Below are 10,333 nucleotides of genomic sequence, written 5' to 3'. Positions count from 1 at the left end.
ATATATATATACCAGACAAACATATATCTAGTAAATGCTAGGGCATTCACGAAGGAACAAGATAGTTCTAGAAACGTGGCGTGACACTAGTCACGTGACCTCGCTGACGCAACAATATGTATGCACATGCAATGCATGTTGGCTAGTATATATATATGTATACAGGCTTTATATTTTTTAAGTTGTAAAGCCGTGTATATAAATAATCATATAATATTTTCAACTTGTATGGCTGAATGCATATGTATTCAATAGAAATATTAGACAATGTACCACAATATAGTAGTATATGTTTACAAATAACCATTTTTAATATTTCATATAGTTGTTTTATTTTACCCCCTCTTCTTCCTCTCCTTAACAGTTATGAATTAATTATATTAATATACCTTTCCCCCATCTATTTCTGATTGAGTTTGTGTCATGACACTTCTACTACCCTATTCCACTGTGACGACCCTAAACTCTGGTGGGCCGTCGACGATGCATACTTTATGTCAAACTAAATATTTTCTAAATCAAATATATAACTACAAAATTTCAGCTTCACTTTCGCCTAGAATAACACTAACTTTTCCCATCTCCTACTTGCACGATTCCTGCCATTCCTTATAGTCAGTTGCAAGAATGGTTACTCTATCTGCAGTATCTATAAATTCCGCAGTCAGGCAGTGTGGAGTATAATTCGACACTTACCATCAGCCATCACTGTGGCTGCCGATTCAATGCTCGAAACTGAGCTTGGTGCTATTTTTTAAAATATGGCTTAAATATTTATGTTGTGGGAGACAGCCTTGACGTTTATATAACATGGCTGAAGTCTATTTTGCAGTAGTAAAAAAACTGCGATTTTGTCAGCAGCGTAGTATCCGAAAGGGCAGGAACCCTGTATATAAACAAATGATACGTGACATCAGTACAGTTGCAACAATAGGTTATTGACCGCTATGGTACCTGTTTCATACTTGCCATATAAACATTAAATTACATCGACGGCCTGCACGCAATTATATACACATGCATGCATATTAGATTATGGGGCTCCATATAAACCACAGACTACATTAAAACAATTTGCCGCTCTTATTTGCTAGGTAGTCAAATAAACTTAAAACTACCATAAATAATACGAAATAATGTGTTTAGTAATACTCTCCAAGTTTTATTACAATACTCACAGCCATTTTTGCTGTAGGCTGGTGGAACAATATTAAATAATAATGAAGAAAAATAAATGGACGATCCCTATTATGAACTATTACTGTGGTTAATGATACAAATTTATTGTCATTACATTATATTTATTACAAAAAATTGTTGACATTTTATTTGTTATGAATATTGGTTTGTTTGTTTGTTTGTTATGGATTTCGCGCAAAGCTACACGAGGGCTATCTGCGCTAGCAGTGTAAGACTAAAGGGAAGGCAGCTAGTCATCACCACCCACCGCCAACTCTTGGGCTACTCTTTTATCAACGAATAGTGAGATTGTCCGTCACATAATAACGCCCCCACAGCTGAAAGGGCAATCATGTTTGGTGTGACAGGGATTCGTACCCGCGACGGTGGGCGGTGATGACTAGCTGCCTTTCCTCTAGTCTTACACTGCTAAATTAGGGAAGGCTAGCGCAGATAGCCCTCGTGTAGCTTTGCGCGAAATTCAAAAAACAAACAAACACAACAGGCTTAGAAAAAGTGTATTTAACAAAGAACTATTAGTTAAAAAAGTTTAGTGTCAAAATAAAATAAAATGAATTTCATAATCATGTATCACTTTTATCCTTCATAAAATGTGTTAATAGTTTTTTACCACATACATGATTCGTTTCTAAAGAATATGATAAGATACAATTTGCTAAAAAAAATATTGTTTATGAAGAACTATTTTAATATTTTCAGAACTAGCGGCTTATATTAAGGATGTGTATTATTACCATGGTAAAAGTGGCATAACACATTGATTGTTCTAAGTACGAATAGCCCCTTCAGGCTTTAGTGTGAGTTGTTGATAAATATAATGGACAGATGATACTGAAGGGAAAATTGTACTTCTGTGCGAGGGTGAATTAATGGTTGCGAAACTTCAATGCTAAGAATTTAAAGTTTAACATTTGGGTAGTTTGTGTATGTATGGCTAGAAAAAAGAAAAGAAAGGTGTACAAAATTGATACCTTTGTTGTTTGGCAAATGTCGTTATGACAACCACTCTCGATTTGTAAATAAGAACTGTTATTATATAATATGTTGATTTTACAATCAAAATGTTCATACTTTATGACGCAAAAGGCTAGAAATTGTTGCATTATTACAAAGAAAAACTCGCTTCGTGATCGTGAAAACTCTATTAATTGTTTTAATGCTTTAGCTTTAACTTAGGTTAACAGTCTAGTATTCCTAGATTCCCTGATTATTCCTCAGAGTACACACGTCGGAGCCGAAGAACAACGAGAAGAAAATAACAGAATAACACTTACGTAATAACAATTTTGGAAAAGAAATACATAACGTTGAGCTATGTGAGTAACCTGGCTAACAGGGTAGTATCTTTACTTTAAACTGCATTAAAAGTCGAGAATTAAAATAATACAAACAAATTATTCTGTCGGCCTAATGAAATATGGAAGAATCGAGTAGAGAATTATTTTAATAAATTATAAGTAAGCTGTCAGTTCTAAAATAATTCCATTCAGTGTACAGTACATAAACACAAAACCATCTTGGTTTTCAATAGTCCATTCTTTTATTTGTTATTTAAACCCTAAACATTGCAACGATCAATAATTCCAATGACTTTCGCAGTGATACAATCCATGAAAATTGCATATTAATACGAACTATGATAAATGTTCATATTTAATAACGTTAGAATATGAAATAACAAACAAACATAAACTAAAATAGCAGAGCACAATATTACTAGAACTGCCGAGAATATTTTTGGTTGTTAGCTTATTTTTATCTTATAGCACCAAATAGTTTGTTTGTCAGTTAGGAATTTATCAATATTAAAAATGGATTTTACATATTACAATAGAATTTTTACGAGAGAAACAGTGAACTAAATGGTTGAAATGACTGAGACATTTACCAGTTTTCACGAGTTAACTGTTCATTTGAGGAATACTTTTTATTAAACTGTAACGTGAATTCCATCTGAAACGAAGACAAGATTTAGGTAATATGCATAGGCTTTCTCTTAATAGTTTCTTAGGAATGCTAGTACAACAGATGTACAAGAAAGAGCGAAGTAGGGTGCTTACTTAATCCATATAAATACCATGATACTTGACGTGCGTATCATCAATATTTATAGAGGGGCTTAATAGCATAAAAATATGAAACTACTCTTTTATGGCGTACAATATTTTGAATACAACAGTCTTCTTTTTTTTTTCGCTTTCAATTATATTATATTCCTAACTATTCCCTCCTGGTGGCTCAGCGGTAAGCTTGAGAACTTTTAATGATACAAATCAGAGTTCGATCCCTGCAGTGGGTACGGCACAGATAGCCCACTTTTCAGCTTTGTGTTTAGGAGCAAAAACAACAACCATAGATAGGATTTTATACTGAATTAGTGTTTTACAATTTTGTATTATTGTCTGTTTGTAGTTGAGCACAAAGTTACACAACGAGCTATCTGCACTCTGTCCATCGCGGGCATCGAAACCCGGTTTCTAGAGTTGTAACTCCACAGACATGCCGCTGTGCCATTGGGGGGCATTTTATTATTAATCTTATAAGATAAATAATAATAAATATGCAGCCAGGAATCTATAGCATGTACTGTCTTCACGGAATAACTTTTGTAATTTTCAATCTAAGTCAAAAGAAACTGTTTATAATTGTTAAACAACGAAGTTCTCGTCCAAAGAAAACACACACAATGGAATAAGTAAAATATATCTGTCACAACTTTATTATCAATCGTATTACTACTTTCAACTTTGTGAGTGGCTCTTTTCTTCATGACACGTAGTCATATATAACTTTGTATGGAGGGATTAAAATGTTTTTTGTTCATATTTACAAATACTGCAAAATTATGTATAAACGGTTAGTTGGATACCCATTTTATAATCGTGTGTGACTCAAATCGTATGACAAGCAACAATAATCTTCTGACTCTTGAGCATCCTTTGATATATACATAACCAGTCAACGAAGTCATTTAACTGTTTTAATTTTACATTTCATACTCGTATTTATGCATACGTATGAATGCGTTAAATATATATATATATTGCGTATGAATGTGTTACACACACACACATATATATATATGGGCCCAGCATGGCTAGGTGGTTAGGGAGCTCGACTCGCAATCTGCAAGTCGCGGGTTTGAATACCCGTCCCACCAAACATGCTCGCCCTTTCAGCTGTGGGGGCGTTTTAATGTGACGGTCAATCCCACTATTCGATGATAAACAGAGTTACCCAAGAGTTGGCGGTGGGTGGTGATGACTAGCTGCATTTCCTCTAGTTTTACACTACTAAATTAAGGACGGTTAGCGCAGATAGCCCTCGTGTAGCTTTGCGCGAAATTCAAACAAACAAATTTCCTTCACAAAGAAGATGTATTCATTGTAATATATACGGTAATAAATGATTCTATGTAATGATGATAAAATTTAGATAAAGAAAATCACGGATTTTGCTCTCACACACACGTATATTAGTGTGTGTGTTCGAATCTCCGTCACACCAAACATGCTCGCCTTTATCAGCCGTGGGAGCGTTATTAAGTGACGATCAATCCCACTATTCGTTGGTAAAAGAGTAGCCCAAGAGTTGGCGGTGGGTGGTGATGACTAGCTGCATTCCCTCTAGTCTTATACTGCTAAATTAAGGACGGTTAGCGCAGATAACCCTCGTGTAGCTTTGCGCGAAATTCAAAACAAACAAACTATTATTTAATAACCCCTAAAGGCTAAATAATTATTCCAAAAACAGAAAATACCACGGAACGTTTTCAACAAAAACTAAAAGTCATATCGCTTAAATGAATGATTGATAATATGTCTTCCACGTTTATGAAATGCGCATTTTCGAGGCCTTACAGACTTCCTGCAGTCTTAGATTAAATTCCAGAACAATATGGTTCGTCGCGAATGGATTCCAACGGCGAACTTACCGTTATTTGTCGACTGATTTTAATATTATTAAAGTGGACCCGCAGAGCTAACTTCATGCCATGCGTCACGCATTCTCAATGGTCACCTTATAATTCTATTGGTCGGCAAAACGTCGTATTTACTTCATAAAGTCTTTCTTTAGGCCTATTCACTAAACATCTACCTACCTTTGATAAAAAACAAGATAAGTAGGCGGGGTCTGGTAAAATCCTTACTTAAGGACTGGTCATTCACAGCGAGTTTAGTCTGTTTGGTTCAGTAATCACATTGAAGAAGTATTTCCTAACCATGTGGGAGAGATGCCACCTAATCTTTGGTATTGCTTTGGCAATAGCACAACTTTTATTACCAGCTGCATTAAAAGAAGAAAAGCAAGTTGACCCAACAACCGGTTCATATTTTGACGTTCCTTTAGATCACAGGGATCGCTTCCATCTTTACTGGACGATAAACTACGTGGACAGAGAGGTCATTATGGAAGTCAGAGCATACCTAAATACCAATGACTGGATCGGAGTTGGATTTTCGGACCGAGGCAATATTTCCAGTGCTGATCTTTGCATTTTTTGGGTGGATAGACAGGGTGATTCGCATTTTCAGGTGAGGTTCTACGTGATTTTACGTTGTGGATGCGACAGAAAAAAAAAAGACATATTTGGATGACACTATAACATTGAGCTATTTTGTTCTACTTAAACAGAGGACTGAGACAAAAGATCCTAACGTCGATCTGTTTGTATTTTACTTGAACAGCGGTTTTGAGGCAAAGGTTCTTAACTCTGACCTATTTGTATTTTGCATGAATGGAGATATTGTATTTCAATCATCGGCTATCATATACGTACATGAATGGAGATATTGTATTTCAATCATCGGCTATCATATACGTACATGAATGCACTACTGAAATAACATGTTAGCATGTTCCATTCTTCTTGGGTGCTTTTTTTATAAACAACTTACATAAAGTTTCAATGCTGATAGCAGTGTCGTAATGATTATTTATTAAAGCTAGAGCACCCAGTCTTTCTTCGATTTATGTACACCTCGTGTAATTATTTAACGTTGACTTATTTGTATTCTGCATGAACGGAGATTTTGTGGTAAATGCTCTTAACGTTGACTTATTTGTATTGTGCTTGAACGGAGATTTTGTGGTAAAAGTTCTTAACGTTGACTTATTTGTACTGTCTGAACGGAGATTTTGTGGTAAAAGTTCTTAACGTTGACTTATTTGTATTGTGCTTGAACGGAGATTTTGTGGTAAAAGTTCTTAACGTTGACTTATTTGTACTGTGCTTGAACGGAGATTTTGTGGTAAAAGTTCGTAACGTTGACTTATTTGTATTGTGCTTGAACGGAGATTTTGTGGTAAAAGCTCTTAACGTTGACTTATTTGTATTGTGCTTGAAGAAAGTTTGTGGTAAAAGTTCTTAACGTTGACTTATTTGTATTGTGCTTGAAGAAAGTTTGTGGTAAAAGCTCTTAACGTTGACTTATTTGTATTCTGCATGAACGGAGATTTTGTGGTAAAAATTCTTAACGTTGACTTATTTGTATTGTGCTTGAACGGAGATTTTATGGTAAAAGTTCTTAACGTTGACATATTTGTATTCTGCTTGAACGGAGATTCTGAAGCAAAAGTTCTTTACGCTGGTCTACCTGTAGTACCTGAACACAATTGTAGATAAAACTCATGTCGTTGACCTGTCTATTTTTGAGTGGACAGTTAACTTCTTATTAAGGTAAGGCCCCCAGTGGCACAGTGGTATGTCTGCGGACTTATCCTGCTAGAAACCGGGTTTCGGCACCCGGGGTGAGCAGAGCACATATAGCCCTTTGTGTAGCTTTGTGCTGTAGTTCTCACTGTAGTTCTGATTGGTAGTCGTTTATTAACATCACTGGTTAAAGGCTCTTAGTGCTGATATTCTAACGTTGTCTTAGAAAATATTTTGACACTTTAATAACATTTTTAACGTTATTTTCTGTTTCTTGTAAGTCAATACAGATGTTTAAATTATCAGGATAATTATACCTTTAGTACGGTTTTTACAATTCCAAGGGGCAAAGTGAAACTGTCTATAAGTTATCACATAATAAATAAGACGTTGTGTTGGACAATGATGACCGTTTTCATCATGAACTGAGTATGTAGGTAAACTGGTTGTTCAAATTTTAAGTTTTTTATAAACGGTATAGTATGAATTTCTACACAGAACGGTTAATAATTTCAAGATGAAGGTTTCGTTTACCCTTTAGACACTGGGGACTAATTTGTATTTTATTAGAACGATGTTCCAGTTGACACACTTTCCACAGACCCTGTAGTGTGCGTGCACGGACGTAGGCTTCCAAATCCACTTGTGAGCATTTTTAAGACACACAAATCTATTAAAGTTGCATGTGGTCAAAAGAGGAATGCTGACATTCCAGTTACTTAGACTATCTCTATCATGAAAACAGCCACTGATATCCAAGTGTGCCTGGAAGTTTGTGAACATCAAGATTGCAAGAGTTCGTTTGCTTGTTTTGTTGAATTTCTCTCAAAGCTAGTTGAAGGCTATCTGCGTTAGCCGTCCCTAATTTTAAAGTGATAGACTAGGAGAAAGGTAGCTAATTAATGAACTTTAAAGGATGAGAACATTGGAGAACATTAGTGTGAGAGGTAGTTTCGGAGACCGTTGCATATGGCCGAAAATATCGATAATAACGAGGGATATTTAGTTGATGTTTGTTTGTTATGAATTTCGCGCAAAGCTACACGAGGGCTATATGCGCTAGCCGTCCCTAATTTAGCAGTGAAAGACTAGAGGGGATGCAGCTAGTCATCACCACCTACAGCCAACTCTCAGACTACTCTTTTTACGAACAAATAGTGGGGTTGACCATCACAATATAACGTCCCCACGGCTGAAAGGGCGAGCATGTTTGGTGGGACGGGGATTCGAACCAGCGATTCTCAGATTGCGAGTCAAGCGCCCTAACCATCTGGCCATGCCGAGTCTCAGTTGATGAATCAATGCATTCTAATCATTATAAGTTTAGTATGTCTGCGGACTTACAACGCTAGAAACCGGGTTTCGATACCCGTGGTGGGCAGAGCACAGATAGCCCATTGTGTAGATTTGTGCTTAATTTCAAACAAACAAACAAACATTACTTACTGGGTTAAGATTTAGTGTATAGGTAGCCTTCTTTGATCAGAAGTTATTGATAATTGTTTGCGTTTTCGGATATTCGCATGAAGCTACACAGGGGCTATCTGCACTAGCCGTCCCTAATTTTAAACTGATAGATTAGAGGGAAGGCAACTAACCAACAGCTTCCATCGTCATATCTTGAGGTACTCTAATCAAATAATATAATTTCACCATCTCCTTAATAGCGCACTCACGAAAGGCGATCTTGCATCAACAGAATATGAACCCCCATGAATCCTCGGATTCACAGTCTGGCACACTAACCATAGGTCACGTCCATATCTATACTGATAATTAAATGTTCTGTTGTGCGAATTTTTCTCCTTCAATGAAGAACACTGAAAGTTCTCTCTTTGAAATGTTGAGTTCTTTGATTCTACATTGTCTAACAACTTTGCTACACGAATATTTTCCCCCTAAAAGGACTATGACATAATTCTATCTTTCGTGATATTGTGCTGTCGGGAATTCGCGATGAAAAAACGTACAGAGGCTGAGCAACGTCCATGTTGCAACATCTAGTCTGACAACCATGCATCTGTAGTATAGTTTTTATACAAAAAGAATCCGTCATAAAGTTACATGTCCAAATCACACCACTCCTCACTGCATGCTTTCTATATTCCATCTAGTGCTCTTTTCAACAATCCGATCACACAGAAATCCATTGTCTGGCGACTTGACCAGCATGTCTTCGTACGGAATAGTATTATTACCCATTTTATTATCCGGCTGCTTAAGGTATGCAACGTTGAACAGATATATCACAGAAATAACTTGTGTCTCTTTTTTCAGATCAAGATCCTTCTTCAACGTGTTGCGTCATGTTTTCTGAGGCACGTAAAAATATATTGCCACTGATATTTGTCTTTCTTGGTTTCTCACTTGTTACAAGACTTCACTCTTTGCTTAACACACCAAGTAGATTACAAGAAATACTGTAACTATTAATACGCACATCAGTGCACACTGGAAAGACTCGGCCATGTCCCTAATTCTTTAAAGAGCTTCTTACTACCATAGAGCAATCATACACATACACACATATACAAATGGGGCGAAATCGGGGGTTAGGTTAAAGTACTTATATTATTTCATTCGAATGCAAAAAAAAAGCTTAATAATATAAGTCAAATAACAAAATAAATTTAACAATGTTTCCACTTTTAATAAATTGTGTAGTTTTTGTGTTTGTGTGGATTGCTCGTAAAAGACAATACAAATTTACACAGTAAGACATTATTAAAATCACATGTGAGTATTTTGTTAAGCAATTAAAGCTCGTTGTTAAATTACTTTAATAATTAATAGGTAGAGTTAATAAAATTGTGATTAAATTTCATGATTTTGGAAGTTAATATAGGTCCGAGTGAATTATATACGAAGCTAAATCATCGCCATCACTGATTGTGCCTTCATCATTTTTAACATCCCACACAATAGTATAGCAGCATATCTAACTTCAAAGACAATAGTATAACATCATTTCTAACTTCAGACTCAATAGTATAGCATCATTCTTAGCATTACACACAATAGTATAGCATCATTTCTAACTTCAAAAACAATAGCATAGCATCATTTCTGACTTCAGACACAATAGTATAGCATCATTTCTAACTTCAGACATAATAGTATAGCATCATTTCTAACATCACACCCAATAGTATAGCATCATTTTTGACTTCAGACGCAATAGTATAGCATCATTTCTAACTTCAAACACAATAGTATAGCATTATTTCTGATTTCAGACGCAATAGTATTGCATCATTTGTAACATCAAACAAATAGTATAGCATCATTTATAACTTCAGAAACAATAGTATAGCGTCATTTCTAACATCACACACAATAGTATAGCATCATTTCTATCTTCAAACACAATAGTATAGCATCATTTCTAACTTCAAACACAATAGTATAGCATTATTTCTGATTTCAGACGCAATAGTATTGCATCATTTGTAACATCAAACAAATAGTATAGCATCATTT

At 35.5% G+C, this 10,333-nt stretch overlaps 1 protein-coding gene across 1 annotated transcript in view; it reads left to right on the top strand.

Annotated features, from left to right (window-relative positions):
- The first annotated feature begins 5,356 nt into the window (after positions 1 to 5,356).
- LOC106476351 (dopamine beta-hydroxylase-like) overlaps positions 5,357 to 10,333 on the top strand; it is a 20,439-nt gene continuing 15,462 nt past the window's right edge. The window contains exon 1 of the mRNA XM_013937012.2: positions 5,357 to 5,735. Within this exon, the coding sequence (XP_013792466.1) occupies positions 5,424 to 5,735 (312 nt within the window). The 5' untranslated portion in view covers positions 5,357 to 5,423. The remainder of the gene's footprint in view (positions 5,736 to 10,333) is intronic.

The sequence above is a fragment of the Limulus polyphemus genome, unplaced genomic scaffold (genome assembly GCF_000517525.1).
Source record: "Limulus polyphemus unplaced genomic scaffold, Limulus_polyphemus-2.1.2 Scaffold155, whole genome shotgun sequence".
Taxonomy (NCBI): Eukaryota; Metazoa; Arthropoda; class Merostomata; order Xiphosura; family Limulidae; genus Limulus; species Limulus polyphemus.
The sequence above is the reverse complement of the archived record's forward strand: the minus strand, read 5'-3'. Positions and strand labels throughout refer to the sequence as shown.